General features: G+C 38.3%; 1 protein-coding gene across 1 annotated transcript in view; it reads left to right on the top strand.

Moving 5' to 3' along the window:
* The first annotated feature begins 291 nt into the window (after nt 1-291).
* Nucleotides 292-20,375, top strand: part of TINAG (tubulointerstitial nephritis antigen) — a 43,854-nt gene continuing 23,770 nt past the window's right edge. The window contains exons 1-6 of the mRNA XM_087945691.1: nt 292-643; nt 7,216-7,279; nt 8,197-8,286; nt 10,314-10,428; nt 10,832-10,955; nt 11,760-11,910. Of these exons, the coding sequence (XP_087801817.1) occupies nt 292-643; nt 7,216-7,279; nt 8,197-8,286; nt 10,314-10,428; nt 10,832-10,955; nt 11,760-11,910 (896 nt within the window). The remainder of the gene's footprint in view (nt 644-7,215; nt 7,280-8,196; nt 8,287-10,313; nt 10,429-10,831; nt 10,956-11,759; nt 11,911-20,375) is intronic.

Raw genomic sequence — 20,375 nt, 5'->3', positions numbered from 1 at the left:
TTAAAAAGATTCCCAGTCATTTGCAGAGACAGCTTGCATTTGTCATCCCCTCCTTTTTTTTAACCTTGTAAATAATACATTTTATAGCGTCTCTGACTAATGGTTAAAGAACAAATGTTTTCCCCAAGAATGTTCCTGTGGCAGATGGCTGGCTGAATCTGCGTGGCTTTTTTTTTTTTTAGGAGTTTTGACATCAATGTAGACATAGATAAACACTTCAGACAGTCCCGCTCTGAGTTTCACAACATCTGATGCAGCCATCCTGACAGCAATTTGCTGTTATACTCAACAATGTGGGCCAGGGCCTGGAGTTTAGCTTTATGTTGCTTTGCAATCATGATTTGCACAGAAGAACTATTTGCCCCCAGAAATAATACCCTACACAAGGACTGTCCTCCAGATTGTTCCGGAAGGAAGAGAGTCAGAAGAATTCCACCCAGAAGAATCTACTGCTGGCTGAGAGGCTGTTGCCCAGGCAGAGATGACAACTGCATCTTTCAATACAATGCCAGAAATGCCACATGCTACTGTGATGAATTTTGTGCTTCAGAGCCTCCCGATTCTATCGACTGCTGCCCAGACTTCTGGCTAGTCTGCCACAAGCATACTCCAGAGCATATAAGACCTCAGGTACATCAATGGGGTAAGTGTTATGTTCCAACTTCTAGTTCTACCAGACAAAAGTTGATGTCCTTCTGGAATGTGACTGACTGAATGCTGTAAAAAGTTTCAGTCTTGGAGATGAGCCTTAGAACAGCTTGTCTTCAGAAGTTATGAGTGCTCCATCACTGGAGGTTTTCAAGAAGAGACTGGACAGCCATTTGCCTGAAATGGTATAAGGTCTCCTACTTGAGCAAGGGCTGGGACTAGAAGACTTCCAAGGTCCCTTCCACTCTGTTATTCTGTGATGAATACTCTTAAGAGCTTGCAAAAGATAATGGTAAATGTGCAGAAGGAAGGAAGGGGGAGAGGAAGTTATACTCAGGGGTGGGATTCAAAATTTTTAACAACTGGTTCTGTGGGTGTGGCTTAGATGGTGGGCATGGTTTGGTGGTCATGTGACTGGGTGGACATGGCTTGGTGGTCATGTTATTGGCTGGGCATGGTTAACTCAATATTACTCACATCGAGGCACGCATCTCCTCACCTGGCCTCTCATGACCGTGGGGATGCTGCAACAGTTGTAAGTGTGAAAAATGGTCATAAGTCACTTTTTTCAGGGGCATTGTAACTTTGAATGGTCACTCCACACAAGCAAAGTACCAGCAAAGGAGGGGAAAAAAACTCCAGAGACGTTCCAGAGACAGGAAGTCTAGTCCTGGCCAGAATGTAATAAGGGTTAACAGAGAGGCAGCTTCTGTAAGCAACACCAGAATGTTTCCTTCCTGCCTTCCTTACAGGATTAGGCCAGTAATTTCTTCTAACAACCGGTTCTCCGAACTGCTTAGAATGTTTAACAACCGGTTCTAGAAAATAGATGTGAACCTGTAGAACCCCACCCCTGGTTATACTGTAGTTTCCCGCATTTGTCTTTTTAAAAAAAATAGTTTATTAGAAAATGCATCAGTCGCTCCTCTTTTTATAAAAGCAGTATTGGGAAAATGGAAGATGATAAACTGAATTATTAGTACAAGTTAATAGAGTGTTTAAAATTCAGTATCACCGTGCATTGCTGTTTCATCTGTCATTACCATATTCTTTAAGCTTTTATTTCAGTTCTTTTAATAAGTTCTGCTCATTTGGGAAGGTGGGTCTTTCTCACTTTTATCAAAAATTAAAACATGCCTAACAAGAGCTTAAAAAGAGCTATCCCTCTGAGATGGCAGTTCTATCTTCTCAGCACCACAAGTGACTGAAGGCTATATGCAGCCAGACAACTGTTCCCAAAATGGAGATCAACAGATGGAATAACGTTGCTCCTATTTATGTCCTATTTAAAGGTTAAACTGGCCTTTTCCACTATCTTGTTTTTAACTTAAAAACTAAATATTGCTGGATATGTTTCCTGTTGGTTTCAAGAGGATTCTTTTAGCATTATGTCAGCTGTTTTGAAATCTAAATAGATGACAAGATAAATGAGGATTAGTAACAGTGATATCATCTGACCACATATTACATGTGGCATCTGAAGATTAAAAGGCTGCAATCTGTCAATTCTGACATATTTAAACTGTGTCAGGCCATTGGTCTGATTTTAAAATTTGTTTTTATTTTATTTTAGAAGAGTTTTAGTAAAGCCTTTTTTCCCTGGTCTCGATATACTAGAAGAATTTGAAATCTTTTGTATGAAAATATCTTCTGTCATGGAACCTTTTTCTTTTCTTTTCTTTTTGTGCCTTTGAGCCAGTGTTTATTCCTGGCAACTATCTGGATAGGCTGTGTGTCTCAGACAGAACTAGAACTCTCAACTTCCTGGTTTCTAACCTGTTGTCTTAACTACTACACCAAACTGGCTTTTCACGTGGAGCTATAGGTTCTCATTCAAATATTGTCTATGGCTTCCAAGCAAGCCAAGTTGCAATTCTAGAACCTCTTACTGGAAGAAGACTGATTGTGGCTTTCTACCAAAGGAAGGGAGGCAGGTTTCCATGTGAGCCTGCAATCCGAAACCAATTCAAATGAATGGGACATAGCAGGATTTACTTCTAAATAAACTGTAAGAAATGTTGGAATAAGGACAACTATACCATATTAGCATTTTAAGCAAAGTATATTAGTTTTCAGCTATGGTTATGAAATACCACAATTTCCTCACAGTTAATTCCACCTTCTATCCTTCCAAGGTCAATAAAATGAGGACCCAGATTCTTGTGGGCAATAGATTGTGTTCCATACTAGCAGGCTTGTAGGCCTGCATTCCTATTGGTCCGGAAAAGCCGGGCCGTGATTGCACAATACTAAGCATTCTGATTGGTTCTTATTCGGCTGCCGCGATTGGGTAAAACCAAGCGTGGCAAGCTCAAAAGCATGTCATAGGCTGCCTAGCCGCAGCCAGCTCTATAAAAAGAGCTGCCGTGGCTGGGAGTCTTGTCTCAGTATCTGGTTTCCTAATAAAGAGCTGTTGTCACTACTTCAAGTCTCGTCTCTCCTTGGGACCCACTGCCCAGACATAACAGATTGACTCTGTAAACTGCTTAGAGAGGGGTGTGAAGCACTATGAAGCGGCATGTATGTCTAAGTGCTATTGCTATAATTCCATTTGAAGACCATCAGATTGGAAAAATCACCATGAGAATTGAATGAGTACCTTTCTCCCTGCATGTTAAACATATAAAAATTTGGTCAGTATTTTAAAAGCTCTACATATCAGACGTTGCTCATGATAAATGGGGGGATTTTTTTTTTTAATTTGGCTACAACCAGAATCTCATGAAAAGCAAAAGCAAAAGCAAAAAAAAAAAAAAAAGGTACTTTCTCTCCACATACATCCACATACAAGCTCTGTAATCCCTACTGAGTACAAATTGTAGTTTCCCTAAGCATGATAGCCCAACCTCATCAGCGCATTTTCTTCAGGCTGGCAATCTGCTATGCAGCTCTCCTTGCCAAGGGAAGCCCAGGTTGGAGAGCATTTAATTACTATTAATTGGGGCTGAAGCTCCCTGGTGTGACATCAAGCATATCAGAAGATTCCTGTCCAGATCTTTGGTAAGTTTAGTAAGTTCAGTGGAACTTACTTTCTTAAAGAATGTCACAATTCCTGAAGACCTGTAGCAAGGCATGGGCACAAAATAATGATTCTTTTTTTTAAAAAAATATATATGTTAAAAAAGGAACAATATAAAATTATTAAAACAAGAAACAAGAAAGCGTCTTTAGCAGAGGGCATGAATTTATTATTATTTTGATTTTGCAATATCTGCAAATGTTTCCACAGTGGCCAGCAAATGATAGGAATTATATTATTACTAAAGTTCCTGGTCCAGCTAAAACAATTCTATTAGAGACTGGGTTCCTTCACACATTTATTTAACACTTATCAGTTTTCAAGCTGTTTTCCCAAGACCTGGTTGAGTCCCTGAGTGCTTACAATTTAAAATGTTAGATAGGAGAAATAAAAGCAGCATGTAGGCAATATAAACTGGGAAGCAGTAAACGAGAGCATCAATTTAAGTTTAGTTTCTGATGAACTTACAGCACACTATGCTTTAAGTCTAGAACAGGCGTAAGTAATGAGTTGCCCTTCATGTTTGGCACTTCAAATATTGTTAACCAGGGGTGGGCTTCAAAAATTTTAGCAACGGGTTCTCTGCCCAGTTGCTGGGTAGGTGTAGCCATGGTAGGCGTGGCCTAGTCGGCTTCCTGCACCACAGCAGTGGGGCGTTTTCCCCCCTCCCAGGCTCCAGAGGCTTTCCTTGAGCCTCCAGGAGGACGAAAATGGCCTCCCTGGGCTCCAGAGGATCTTTGGAAGCCGGAAACGGATGTATTTCTAGCTTTCCCAAAACTTCCGGGAGGCCCATTTTTCACCCTCCCTGAGCCTCTTCTGCATGTGCCCTGCACTTGCCTGCATCCAAAACAGGCCCCTTGTGGACTCCTGGGAGGGACAGGGCAGGGTGGGCGAGGCCAGCCAGGAGTGGGATTTGGGGGTTCTCCAAACTGTGCAGAATCTTAGCTAGGGGCTCTCCCAAACCTCTGCACACTCCCAGCAACCCACCCCTGTTGTTAACACTACCCAGCAAAGCCAACAGGGAACAGATTGTCCAAAGTGTAACCCAAAGAAGGGGAACAAGTTGCTTTTCCTAAACCAGGAAATTCAGCCAATGGTTTTGTATGAAGAACAGAAGTTGAGGCAGGATCTGATGGAACTAAGAGAGAAAATGTCATTTTCCCACTTAATGACTTCTAGCATTTTCCTAAGTATCACCCAGCCATAAGTGAAGTAATATACAGCAAAACTCATCTAACTGTCAGAAAATTTCTCCTCATTTCTAGGTTGGTTCTTTTCTTGATTAGTTCCCATCCATGGCTTCTTAGCAGAATCACAGAGTTGGAAGTGACCTTGAAGGTCACTTCAAGTCCAAACCTCTGCTCAAGCAAGAAACCATATAACATTTCAGAAAAATGGTTGTCCCCACAACTTCTGAAGGCAAGTTGTTCCACTATTAATTGTTAACAATTCATGTAAATCATCAGCTGCATCCTATGATCATCAAGTGATATAATTCACAACGGCTGTCTGTAATCTTGCCATTCAAAAGGAAAAGAAGGCTTAGAATAAAGAAGATTTGTAAACTGCAATGAACCTTCCTCTAATAATGTGTCTAATCCAAGTAGTGTTCAGAAATGTTAACTTCATGCTTTTCTATTCACATCAACTTCATTTTTTTTTAATCTGAAAGAAACCAGACTGATTCCCAAATACTTAGGAAAGTATCAACTTCCTTTCAACCCCAATTAGTTTTCCACATATTCCGCCAACTGAAATCTACATATGAGACTATATGAACCTCTAGGAACTAAGCGGCTTCCTCTGGAGTAACTTGTTCTGCCTTCAGGTGCTTTGGAGAATAGGTTGACCCACTCTTCTTTGTGGCAGTCCCTCAGATAGTGGGACACTCGTCCTCGTGATTTTGCGAGATATGGTTGAATAATTCAAAAATGGTGTAAGTTGATAATGGAGAAAGAACCACAGTACTATACAAAGGAAGAGGATGCTGAAAGACAACATGAGACTTTCAACTACAGAGCAATGACGGGGCTGGAGGAATGAAAATTTGACCCAATTAAGTTAAACATAGAAAGAAACCAGAAAGCACCATCATGAATTGAAGAAATCATGATCAGAGTGGCAGGAGAGATGCATGGGAGACTACTGGGGGGAGGCACGTGAGCATGCTGGCAACAGGGGATTCAGTTAATGTGTTTATAGCATCATTACAGATATGCCACCCCTATGTATCATTATTTTGATATTGTTATTTTGTGCTGAGGATTCTGTTGGAGAGATAGGGTGGTTTGGCAGCAGGATATTGGGCAGAGACGAAGGGACTAATATGAAATCTTAGGAGGTGGACCAGATATTTTTTTTTTAGGGGACAGACAAAATGATCTGTTTGCAAAATGCTAAACCCAGAAGTTTCATGACTTGGCTCCCTCTAAATGGGGAGAACTATAGGATTTTATTTACTTGTATCCTGCCTTCATTATTTTTTTACAAGTAAATGAAGGCGGCAAATATATCCAACACACCTTCCCCCTCCTACACACCAACAACCTTGTGAGGTGGATTGGGCTGGGATAGAGTGAGTAAGTGGCCCAAGGTCACCCAGCTGGGTTTCATGGTTAAGCAGGAGGGAGGCGGGGAGAACCAACTTCTTCTTCTTTCAAGCATAATTGAATCTCACCTTGAACAGTTTTAATCAAATAGAACCACTTGGGCTGGAAAGGAAGGTGATAATCCCCATCTATCTAGGCAATTTCTCTATATCTTTGGGCTCTGAAAAGGATATAAAAAAAACAATTGCCTACTTTATGTCTAGCTGCTAAATGCTGGAGTTCAGATTGTGCTAATAATTATATTTTTTGAGCCACAACAAACAGATTACATTGCCAGCTATGTTGCATCCACCATTAAACAAGAAGTAATTAAGTTTTAGGCCCTGCTTGCAAATATCTTTCAAGGCTTTATTTTTTTCCATTCAAATGTGTCTGATTCTTGGAGACTGTCTGGACAAGTCTTTGCCATTTTCTTAACAAGGTTTTTCAGAAGTGGTTTGCCACTGCCTGCTTCTTAGGGCTGGGAGAGAGTGAATGGCCATACAGGTCATCCAGCTGGCTTTGTGCTTATGATGGGACTAGAACTCAAGGACTCCCAGTCTCTAGCCTGGTGCCCTAACCACTACATCAAATTGACTTTTTAAAAGAAGCATAAAGCATAAAATTAAAGAAGGAATAGTAGAAGTTATTTTCAAAAAAACTGTATTTCAGGAAAGAAATAGAAGCAACATTAATGGAAGTAGAATGACTTTTAAATTCCATTACAAGCGTTACACTAGTGGGCATGCTTCCGAACAGCTTTTTCAAATATTCTTTTCCTTTAATTTATCCTTTTTCTGCAAGGATGAACTATTAATTCAGTTCACTGATGCAAAAAATTAAGCCTTCTACTTGACATGACCAAGGGTGGGAGCATCATCTTTGGGGACAATTGCACACAACAGCCTCACAAGCAATTTTCTAATTATTACCTCCTTTTTCTATGTATTGTGTTGGCAGGTTGCTTCAAAGATGGCCATCATTATGAAGAAGAAGCAACATTTAAAGATAACTGCAACAGTTGGTAATGTCCCTAAGAGAAAGGAATGAAAAATCTTCATTGATACAAGTGATTGAAACGCCTATCGTCCTAAATTCACGTTAATTTGAATGAGTGTTCCCCTCATAAAGACAAATGAAAGAGAAAACAATTTTTATAAAGGATTGCCAGCCTGCATCAAAACAACCCATGAATTATCTGCAAATATGTTGCTGTACTGCTGGTGGATAAATGTGGATAAACTGGTACTGTAGGAGTACATTTACTCAGTTTGAAGGTGGAACTGCCTACCCTGATAAGTATTTACGCTGAAAAAAGAAGTACGGAGACCCAATATCAGTAGGATGCTGTCAGGCACAAACAACCTGACCCATACACTAAGCTAGCTATTTTATTGTTCTATTGCCTATTTCACAGGAAGCTTCCCAGACTGGCAGTCATCCTGGGAAAGCTCAAAGGCATTCTGGAGGTGTCAGATCTTGCCCCCTTGTGTTTACGTAATGAGTCCAGACTAATTCCCAGTTTGATACCTCCTCCCAACTAGGGCAGTTGCACTAGATTTCCTGTCTAGGTCTTATATTTGTGGCATACAAGAGCCATGGTGGCACAGTGATTAAAAAGCAATACTGCCGAGCTAACTCACTGCTCCCTCCAGGAGTTTGATCCTGACAGGTTCAAGGTTGATTCAGCCTTCCATCCTTCAGAGGTGGGTAAAATGAGGAGCCAGATTGTTGGCGGCAATATGATGACTCTGTAAAATGCTTAGAGAGGGATATTAAACACTGTGAAGTGGTATATAAGGCTAAGTGCTATTGCTAATGCTATGTGAGCATGAACATTTCACAAGCAGATCACTTCAGAATCATCTGCTTATGCAGTGTTTGGTTCTTCATAATTTTGTTTTTTTCATTAAAAACTACTCTCTATTCCCTTCCTTTCAGCAAGTGTGTAAACAGTCATTGGAGATGCACAGATGAAACGTGCCTCATTCAGCTCAAATTAATTGAGCAAATCAACAGTGGGACCTATGGGTAAGCATCTTGATTTGTTGTGACTTTGACTCTCCTTTATTTACAGACAGAGTATCAAGTGGGTTGTTGTCGTGATATATTAATTCTTGTGAATGCCTGTGCTACATATGAATTCCAGTGCATACATACACATTTTCTAACATATTTTAAGGTTAGAAATAAATCTACAAAATCAGTTAATCACCAAACAGCAACAAAGCTGAACCGTCTGGAGTTTTGGGTTTGCAAATGTTAGATTTTTGCAATTTATGACATCAAAAAGGAATGATTTTCTGTTTCCATAATTCTTAATCATTGTTACTTATACTTATGAGATAGGAATCTATATGGTCCTCCTAATGTAATGACAGAATGTGCTACAGGCATATTGCCAAAATTTGCTTTTCCCCACCCTTCTGATCTAATTGATTTCACAGGAGAGGAAAAAAGCATTGACATCAATTGTAAATTTAGTTTCCTGCTGTGATAACAGCCTCCTTTGATAGGTTTATGCACCACCATCCAAAAAAAAGTTATTCTTATCAGAAATTAGCAGTTCTTTTTCTAATAATACTCTGTCCTTGTGAATTTATAATCGTTAACTGAAAATAATCATCCATACATCTGAAGAAATGAGTTCTATTATTTATTGATATGAAAGATTATACTGCCACCAATTTTTTAAATAAGGTGCCATCAGATCAGGGGCGTCCACAGAGGACTACAATAAGTCAATGTGACAACCACAACTGGTGATCAAAGCTTGTTCCTTTTTTATACATACAGGGGTTTTCCTAGCTAATTGTGGCTGCAATCTTGAGCAGTTTTATCGCAAGGCAGACCTGTTTGAGATGATGTACAAAATATGCACTTTTGAGTGAGTCGCTTTAAATTTCAAAAAGGCAACAACAACAAAAAAACCTCACACCAGCTAGGTTCACACAACACGTCCAACTTTGTGACTAAATTACATCCATTTTTTTTAACACAGCATACTGAATCATGAGCTAACCAAGCAGGCATTGTTTCCAGAGTGTTCTAAGCCAAACACATAAAGGTAGTTCTCCACTTACAATTACAATTGAGGCCAGAATTAGGGCCATTAGGTTGTTGCTATCATTAAGCAAGGCACCTGTATAGCTCTCCCCATTGCAATCATTATGTGGAACATGGGGTGCCATAAGGGATGGGGGAAGCCCTGGGTTGCTGAACTAATGGTCGTAAGTTGAGGACTACCCATACCCCAAACATCTCTAATAAAAATTCAAATCAGCCAAGCTCAACTTGCGGTGCAAATGAATGCAGTTGCTTGAATTTTAATTGACTGGCTAAGCAGATCACCTTAACACAACCTCTGGCTACGATGGGGATGGAGGAGAAAGAGATCCTGTGCTGCATCTCAGTTTTCCCATTTTTGCCCTTATTATTTGAAGAACATTCACAAGTTGAGTAGCATGCGAAGGGGTGGAATCATTAAGGAATATTTAGAATTTGTTAGGATCAATCGAATTTTGAAACTGGCTTTTTAAGGATTCCTGGATAGTCCCATCCTTCCCCTGGGCCACAAATTTTTTGTTTGTTTAGGTCAGGGGCCCCCAAACTTAGCAACTTTAAGACTTGTGGACTTCACCTCCCAGAATTCCTCAGCCAGCTATGCTGGCTGAGGAATTCTGGGAGTTGAAGTCCACAAGTCTTAAAGTTGCTAAGTTTGGAGACCTCTGGTTTAGGTCCATGTCAAATCCAAAAACTATCATGAAAAATAAAAATGTAAAATCATAGGACAGATTCATATTACCAACCATCATGTTTCGTAAGTCCCAGAATCCTGAAATAATTGTGTTGATTCCAAGCACACTGATTGTAGGGAGGAAAATAATTATCTTCATTGATATTAGTATCAACTGGTTGCAGGAAATGAAATTTAGAGAAAGATTTATAAACGATAGCACCTTTGAAGTATGCACAATTTAAAACAGCTACGCTTTAAGCACCCCTTTATATAGAAATATACATACATACATACCTGATGCCTTCTATTTCTGAGACAGATGGAAAGCTGATAACTACAGTCAGTTCTGGGGAATGACCTTGAAAGAAGGTTTCAATTATCGCCTTGGCACATTTCACCCATCGGCTGCCCTCCTGGACTTGCAACCTGTCACGGTAGCTCCATTTTCCTCTTTTTTCCATTCAAAGTACAAACATCGCTTAAGGATCAGGGGTGTCCCAACTGTGGCCCACAGGCAGCAGGCAGCCCTAGATAGTTAGTAATGTAGCTCCACAAGATTGCAAACTTTTACCATTATTATGTATTTATGTACATTAAGTATACCCAGGGGTGGGCTGCTGGGGGTTCGCAAGGGGTTCAGGAGAGCCCATAGCTAAGATTCTGTGCAGTTTGGAGAACCCCCAAATCCCACCCCTGGTCTGTAATGACAGTTTGTATATGCAGCTCGAAGGGGTAGAGGATGAACAAGGCTTTCTGAGATGGTCCTCTCTATGGATACTTCAGTGGGACAGCCTTGAGTCCTATAGCGTTGTGCACCCAAATGTTTGATTTCTTTAGGAAAACACAGCAGCTGTTGCAGACTTCCCCGGATTCTTTGTGGCTTCCTACGAATGGCCAGACTGGATTCATGATCCTTTGGACCAAAGAAACTGTGCAGCATCCTGGGCGTTTTCCACTGCAAGTAATGTATGCTCTTTTAGCTGCATTGTTGGAATTGTGATTGAACTGTACCTGCCTTAAACTTACTCTTGACTTCTTGCTAGGTGCATTTGAAAAGACAGCTTGCAATTCCAGTTGATTTTCTGTTTCTTCTTCCTCATTAGATTGTTTCTTTTGAAAAATAACAGCAAGAGTACTTCTCCCCTATAACCTTTCAGAGAGAAGAAAAAATCTAAAATGCTAGCCTCGAACTCAGTAGATTCTTTTATGTGCGATAAAAAATATGCAATAAAAGTATGCAATCAGATACAAGAAACAGATGTTCTTTATAAAGAATATTGTGACTATGGATAAGATCTTATAAAAATTGAATGGAACTAACTTCTTATCTCATCCATATTGATGTAACCCAGTTTTAACAATATAAATTTTGTTAGATATAGTAAATATATGGCATTTCTTGTAGGGCAACCATATTGGGGCAACATAGATTTTCCTTCTTGACTATCCATTGGCCAAAGGTCTTCTGCTTGAGCAGGGAGCTGGACTAGAAGACCTCCAAGGTCCCTTCCAACTCTGTTATTCTACAATTCTGTAAAAAAAAAAATACCTATCAGCTGTTTCTATTTTCCTGTGCAATCCTAAACAATGATAAAAGAATATCCCCAATTTTATGAGAATCCTTTCAAAAGCTCTTGCATCTTCACAGTAATCTACCAAAATTAAGGAATGCTAGCTGGTTCTATGTCTTCCATTTCAACGGTTTATTACTACCTCTCACGCAGAGAGCTTTATAATTGACACCTGATCCTTTTCCATTGGATAGGTGTGGCTGCAGATAGAATAGCAATTCATTCCCAAGGCCGTTTCACGGACAACCTTTCACCTCAGAACCTGATATCTTGTGTCATCAAGAATCAGCATGGCTGCAAAGGAGGAAGGATAAGTAACGCTTGGTCTTATATAAAAAAACATGGGTAAGTAAGATTGTTGTTATTCTTCCAAGAAGTAAAAGAAAGAATCAAGTAAAGAAAACAATATTATGATACACATACCATCCATTTTAGAGAGATGAGAAGTTTCAGGATGGATACCAGCTATTTGTCGGGGTTCATTTTCATCGGAAAACAGACAGTGTGACTGGTGTTGTTTCTGTGAAACAAAATGTATTAACCTATGTTGACAGGCTGAGTGCAAGTTTTAAGACTCCAACTGATTCCCGTTCACCATCAGATGGTGGAATGTAGCCTGGAATCCCAGGAAGGAGGGGTTGCTTCTCAAAGAGGCAGTGGAGTTTGGAATGTCTGGTAGGCAGGAAGAGAGCTAAGCTGGCCCTTCCCTAGCAGTTCATAGAGTACAATATATCTATAGGTATGCAGAAGGTTGTTGTTTTTTTAAACTGGCAGAGTCATAGCTGCTTCTATATAGTGTTTGCCTGCAAATCACAGTGAGCCTCTGTGATTTGCAAACCATGCTTTCTGGTTTGATATGTCATGTGTAGTCAACAAAATGTAGATATGGAATTACCTCTAGTTAATTGAGGTATTTGGAATGCATAGATCAACCTAAGCATATATTCATCCTGTAAAAAAAACCTTACATATTAGGTTTTCTCCAACTGTAACTCATTTCACTACTCTTTTTTTTTTTTTTTTGTAAATTTTATTTGAGTTTTCACAAAGAGAAAAAAAATACAAATAAAACATCTTTTTTGAAAGCAGAATAATCCTGGGTTACATTTCTTCATACAGACACAAATTCAGGTTCATGCTCATTTTTATATTCTATTCCATATCTTATTACTATTTTACATTTTCTGCATAGCTTCTCCCCTCTTTTAATTTTCTCAATTTTATTTTAATTATCTCATCTCAATTCAAATCATTGTATTTATATTTTTTTGTCTGTCCTGTTTCAATTATCTATTATCTTTTCTCATTAAACAAAATTTCTCCTGTAGTTACTGATTGGAGTATGACGCCTTTATATCTTTTCCCTAAAGTTGTAACATTCAATATAATACATAACTTCCATTCAGATTCTGCTTGGTACATTCTTAAAATACATACTGTATTCTTAAAAAAAGAAAAAGATTATAAATGTATATAATTAAAACAACATTCCATTCCAATTCAATTCTATCATTAATATTAATATTAATTAAAGTCTTAACATCTTTAACATTACTGTTCAATTAAATATCATACTTCTATGGGAACAATTATAAGCTTTCCATAGTTAATTCCCCCCCCCCTTCACTTATATTTTATAAAACATTAACTAATTAAAATGTTCCCGTTCCTTCCTAATTCAGTTTTCTCATTTATTTTATTTCACTTATTTTATTCACAAACATTTCACTAAATTACACTAACTATTTTATCCCTCATTTTAATCATACGTTGTTTCCAATTTTCTAAAGTTATTTCTATTACTAATATAACAATACAATCTTATGTACCTTTACAGAATCCCTTTTTCAGTTAGATTTTCACCCATTATCTCTAAATAGGTCCTGTTTCTCTATATGTTGCTCTGGTCCTTTGTAACTTCTTTTCCTTTCGTTCTTCCCTCTCTTCTTCTCTCTCCCCTTTTTACCCCCTTGTCTCTCTACCTCTATTTCTCTCTTCTGTATTCCCCTTTTCTGTTGCTTTCCAGTATTATACTTATTTTTCGAATTATTTTTCTTTTCTTTGGTTGTTTTTTAAGTCTTAAATTCTCCATTCTCTTTCCCCCCTTTCCTTTTTCTTCCCCACATAGAATTACTTGTTCATTAAAGATGGCTTCTTCTTTGTCCCAGTCTTCTTGTTTTGCAGTCTTTTCTTGTTGTTTCTCATAGTTCCAAATCTCTATTAATAAGAATTGAAAAACGAAGCCAAAAGAACCCTTCCCTTCTTGTGCATCTTCTTTGTACTTTTTATGTTCCATTTTCAATTCATCCAGAAGTGGTGCCATTGTATACATTTTTAAACAACCACCCGATTGATTTTAGTCATTCAAATATAATAACCAAAAATCCAAAGATCACCAAATAATCCAAATACACGCAAACTGTTTCTTTTTTGCTCTTTTTGTTTCACTTTCTCTTCCTGGGGTTACTATTTAGTTGCAAAGTTTCAGTTAAAATGTATCTTTTAGAAGTCTTGCTGAAGTTTTACTGTAGATTCTTTTTAATTCCAGGTAGTCTCCTCCCTCTTCCAGATCCTGCCCTTATTCTTTTTCTCTCCCTTCCTGCTTATGAAAAAGAAAGTTTTTAATGTCCAGAAATCTTTATTATCCCTTTGGCTTTTTGTTTTATTTTCAGCTTAATTGCCTATTGATGCCAAAGCGGATTTTTCCGATTTCTTATTTAAGTCTCTTAGTTGTCAGTATAGGGAAGGAGAGAGAAGAAGAAAAAAAGCCAAACCTTTCCCTTTTCACTTTCCCTCGCTGCTTCCGACTTTTCTTTGGGAGTGATGTTATTTTTTGTATGTTTAAATTCCAGGGTACCTTGGTTGTTGCTTTTACAATTTAACCTGGTCAGCCAAAACTTTCACTTCTTATCTTCCTCCTGCACGTTCTTTTCCAGTCGAGTTCTTCTTTGTGGTGGCCATTTCTGACCACCGCTGCAACCACCTTTGGGAAAGGGAGTAATGGCCAGCTGAGGAGGAGAGATGCGGCTCTCCTCGACCCTGCTGGTGGTCTCCCCCCTCTTCACCACTGCTACAGGGTGCCTTAGCCCCAAAACCAGCTGGCTCGGGAAGCTCCAGTGGCGACCCCAGACAGAAACCGTGGATTTCTGTCTGTCGCCGAAGCCCTTCAAACCGGAAGCCCCAACTCATTTCACTACTCTTTATAAATGTTAAGTACCCCCTTTATATTGTCCATGTGAAAGTACATACAATAATATGAGAAAGAAAAATCCAAACAGTAACACAAAAATATGATAAAAAAGATTTCTTGTAGCCCACATTTTAGTTCATCTAAATAGAATGTAGTCCTGTAACACTGACAAAACCTCATCAGTGCTTATAATTAAATGTGAAGGGATGATGTGACAGATTATAGATGAAGAAAATTATAGCTGCCATTCAAAAACAGATCTGAATTCTGCCTGTTTGTTCCTTGTAGGCTAAATACTCTACTGCAGCTGTGAATAAAAACAGAATAATATGTAATTATGCAACTATTCACAGTGGATGGACATAAAAATAGAGTTTATGCCAATGAGATACTAAATTGATAAATTGGTTTAGCAAGGTTCTTAAGAACTCATTCTCTCCCTGGCACAAAAAGTACAGCCAATATTTATTTTATGTTAATTTTATTAAATATAACAACTAAAATTTACAAACTAATATAAACTAAAATAATAATAGAAAAGGTAGATATGCAGAAAAGATGGAAAAGTAGAAAAGAAAGTAAAAAAAAGAATATAGTAAAGAAAAAATGAAACATGTAAATATATGACTTCCCCCTTCATCACAATAAGTATAAACAATTTTAGTAACTTATCACCTTCTCTTAAAATACAGCAAAAATCTCTTCCTTCCATGTCTCATATCTTATCTATAAACAAATCCTTAAAGCCTTCTCATTCAGTTCTGATCAGCAAGATAGCATTGTATCTATGTTAACCTTGGTCAAATAAACCAACCATATATTCTTTCCTTTTACTTTTAGCAAACTTGAACTTTAATCCCTTCAAATAATAAAACTTGATTTCTTTTCATTTTTTTCTCTGTCCCTTCTCACATAGTTCTTCAAAAGTTTAGCAAGTCTGTTTGGCAAATTCAAGGTAGGAAAGTTATCCAGGTCACTTTTGGTTTTTTATTTGTTATTATAGCCTTTTCATTATTAAGACATAAGGCAATTTCATTTGCATTTAAAGTGTAGCATCTTTTCCATATCATTCTTGTTAGCTCTCATGTTTAAATCCACTTTCAAATCAGACTCAGTTTTGTCTGGTAAAGCTAATTCCTCTTCCGTAACATCTTCTAAATGCAGTCTGTCTATATAGGCAAAAACTTTTAAAATTAAGTTCTTGGTTCATTGTTCACAAATATCTTTCAGTACATTCAATGTTGAAGTATTTTGCTCCAGCCTGTATTAGTAAATCAAATTCAAGTGTTCTTCTCCTTTAATTTTAAATTTTAGTTCCTCCTGGTTCACTTAATGTCCAATCTTTAAAGTCCCATCCGATCATGTTTTTTCAATAATTCAAAACAGCAGCATTTGTTTTCCATGGGAAGGGTTCTTATAATTAACATCAAAATCTAATTTAAAATCCATCTGGACCCTTAAATCATTTTTTACCTTTCTAATGTTCTAATTACCCTCTTGTTGTTTATTCCAAAAGAAAATATTTTTTTAACCCTTAAACTTGTATTTAAAATTTCTTTCATTAAAAACTAAATTTACTTGGTTCCTGATAACCGAAAGGCAGGTTATCAAGCAATTTCTAAAAATGATTAGAAAGGGTATTTTGAATGAAGGTGACTTCCCCTCATTTCCAAGAGCTCTAAATCTGATGGAAACCACCACCTTGCAGTCATCTCATGAGGAGTCTGGAAGATTTGCGGGCTATCTCAAGTTATCTCCTTGGCTGGAGAGGAATTTCAAAAAGCCAGTCTTTGTTCTGCCATAGTCTTTGGCTGTGCTTTTAGAGGAGATGTGTCCAGTTTGCCATTTCTTCCCTGGAAGTCCCAACCTGTATCAATATTTAGATAGCTGAAACCGGTACTCATCTGAGAACAAGCGCCTTCATAATGGGCAGGAATTAGTTCTCAGCAGATACACACAGGACTGTTTAAGTATCGCTCTCTAGTTGTAGGAACAAAGACATCTGTTGACTATTCGTGTGCTATTTGGGAAAATCCACCAAAGATTTAGAAAGTTCATTGTTGCCAGCACAGCAGAGCAAGGGCCAGAAACATTTTGGGGTTAAGGTATACATTCTCTTGGGAGTTCTTTGCCCAAGACCCCATGCTGGTGTCGGCAGTGCCAAGTTAGAAGTCCCTGAAAGCACCTTTTCCTCCATTTTATTATTGCATTCACTTGCCTTCCCTCTTTCCACCACTGGGGCATACGGTTCACTTGGCAAGTGTACTTTTGTTTCAGAGTCATAAGTAAATTAAACTTTAAACTAAGGGGGTTTGTTTTCACTTCTCATGTTTCTGAAGTTTGGGCAAACTGAAGACTCCCATCCATCAAAAAAATAAAAAATAAAATCCCGAGGTCCTTGTGCATTTAAGCTGTGCCTTGGCTGAAAACACATTCTGCATGATTCTTCCAAATCTTGACAGCTCTCTGTCTGCTGAGTGCTGCTTATTAACAGATCCAGATAATTTCTGGTATACAGACAGATGAGAGGACAGGATGGAGGTCAGTGGAATCTATACATTCCCAGACCTGGAATGGAAGTACAACCTTCTTCTAAAACAGTATGGCCTTTGACGGATGTGAAGTAGAGCTTGTTGGTCCAGTGCTGTTCTCAGCTGATAGCAGTTGAAAAAGTGTCTGCTCAGCTCAGGATCATCTGGGGTGCCAGCAGCATCCTTCTGTGAGCAGGTAAGAATTGGCTGTATGTGATCAAAGGAAGCCAGGCAGTCAAAGAACATGGTGGCTGGACACCATCAAAGCTGATACCAGCCAGAGCATAGAAAAACTAAAAAAAATAGTGCAAGATCAGAAGATGTAGAGAGACCTGGCCATAGAATTGCCAAGAGTTGGACTTGACTGAATGGATACCATCATCATCATCATGAATTACTCATAGGGATTCATTCCTTCATCGCATATCCCTTATATTTTTTTAAAAAGACCATCCCTGAAAACTGGAAATCACAGGTTTTCAAAAGGCAGCACTTTGACTTTTGTCAAACTTGTCATGGCAGCCTTGGAATCAATTCCTTTGGTTCTTCTACTGCCCAGGAAGGGAGGTTGTGGATACTCAAAGCAGAGCTTTCCCAAAAACAACAGCGTCCCAATCCTGCAATTGCTTTCCAAAGGGGGAAAAAAAAAAGATTGGCTTCCCCCTTATTGATCAGGAGGGAAGACAATCTGGCACCATGGTGATTTTAGAACTTTCTGGATGTTCTATCATTCTTTTTCAGGCTTCATTCAAAGCTTAGTTCAGGGCTCACTATGGGTTGTGAGAACTCAGGGCTCATGATTAGCTTAAACCAGGGGGTCTTCAAACTTGACAGTTTTAAGACTTGTGGACTTCAACTCCCAGAATTCCTCCTCCAGTCGTGTTAGCTCAGGAATTCTGGGAGTTGAAGTCCACAAGTCATAAATTTGCCAAGTTTGAAGACCCTTGCCTTAAACTGTTTAGGCTTGCACAGATAAAGGTTCAGCACTCTCAAAATTTACTCCATGCTTAGCCTGCATGAGCCCATCCACAATGTTTGAGAAGCCTTGAAATAGTAAAAGGAAGTGCAGGTAACCCTCAACTTACAATAGTACATTTAGTGATTGTTCAAAGTTACAATGGCATTGAAAAAAAAAGTGTCTTATGACTGGTTTTTCACACTTACAACCATTGCAGCATCCCCGTGGTCATGTGATCAAAATTCATATGCTTGGCAGCTTGCTCATATTTATGACAGTCGCAGTGTCCTGGGGTCAAGTGATCGCCTTTGCAATCTTTTGACAATCAAAGTCAATGGGGATGCCTGATTCACTTAACAACCATGTTACTAACTTAACAACTGCGGTGATTCACTTCACAATTGTTGCACGAGAGGTCATAAAATGGGACAAAATTCACTTAATCGTGGTCTCACTTAGCAACAGAAATGTTGGGCTCAAGTGTGGTCATAAATCAAGGACTACTGTAGTAGTTTTATTTCTGATTCCATCTTAACCTCAACTAAATAAATCACTAGTTTTATTCAGGGGAGGAGGGGGAAGGCTTTGCACAAATTTATCGATCATTTCAAGGGGTCAAGAGTAGGGCAAATTTGAGAAGGCCAGCAAGACCAAGTCAAAAATGTCAAGGTAGTGGATGTGAGTATATAGCAGAAGCTCCACCTCTTTGTACATGCAGGTGATTGCCACACATACAAAAGGGATGGGGCTCAGTCATGCAGACATTGCCGCCATCTTGGCTTTTCTGACACATAATCTCCTCTCCACAGACACTGGCTTATTTGAGTGGAATTGCTTTGCTCTTGCTTTCCTTAGTTTTATGGTAAAGCTTAACTGCTATGATTACATAATTATATAATTATATTATAATTATATAATTTCTAGCTTATAAATTACCTTCAGCATTTGATAATTTATCAAATATTTACCAATTTAAATCTTACAGATTTGTGATTGTATGGAACAAACATTTAACATTATTCAGAATGATCAGTTTCCAGCTATAGCCTGTTGGGGAAAATACTTTTCTCTGTGTTTCCATGACACTGTGACACTTTAAGCAGAGCAAAATAAACAAATGACAAAGAAGATGCTTACGAATGTCTTTCTCAATTGTTAGTTTACTTCAAAATGTATTTGAAGCTTAAGGATTTTAGAAGCCACCATATTATTCACCAAAGTGGAACAAAGATACTAAAAATTTTCTGAAAGGATTTGTTTTCTCTTTTCTCAACTTCCCCTCTCAAAATTGTTCACAGATAATTGCTGGTGATTAATTCTGAACTGAAGAAGGTCCAAGATATGAACCAGAACTTTTGTACATCTGTGGTTTTAAAAGAACTTTTTCAGAATAATAGCCGTGTAACAATAGGAAGCCTTAATCCTTTTGAATCTTGAGTTTTCAATATTTATTTATGGAGTGAAGACAGGAATCTTGTTAGCAGCATTGGACAGAACCTCTTCGTTATTTATTTGGTATTATGAAAAGGGAATTACTGATTTTGTTTCCCTCTTCAAAGAATCTACCCTCTCATATATTGGCTTGAACATTGACAGTATATTATAGAATCTTCCAATCAGAGCAAATAAAATGTAAATAATTTGAAGCCAAAGAATGAAGCTTTGACATGTGTAAGACAAATGTCGTAAAATATACATGCATCTCCATGGGGCTACAAGTCACTGGGATCATGAAAAGGCTAGTTCTATTTATTGTTAGCCAGAATGAGATGATGACTTTGGATATTGGGTGGCATGGAAGCGATATTATCAACAACATCCCAAAGATGCTGTTTGAAAAGGCAACTGGACTTTGGGGTTGTTGTTTTTTTGAAGACATTTTTCTTCTCATTCAAGAAGCTTCTTCAGTTCTGAGGATGCTTCTTGAATAAAAAGCAAAACATCTTCAAGAAAAAACCAAGTCCAGTTGCTTTTTCAAAAAAACATATTTGGGACAACCATGACCTGGATGACCGAGAATCTCCATAAACATTTATCAACAGCATCATAAACATCAGTCTTTGTTTGAAGGTCAAACTCTCTGTTCCAGACAGTTTAGCCCTTGTCCCTGAGATCAATTAAAGTGAGAGAT

The sequence above is a fragment of the Notechis scutatus genome, chromosome 1, assembly GCF_049901735.1.
Source record: "Notechis scutatus isolate UNSWTSFEM ecotype Mainland chromosome 1, rNotScu1.2, whole genome shotgun sequence".
In the NCBI taxonomy this organism is placed as follows: Eukaryota; Metazoa; Chordata; class Lepidosauria; order Squamata; family Elapidae; genus Notechis; species Notechis scutatus.
This window is presented reverse-complemented; position numbering and strand designations above follow the sequence as displayed.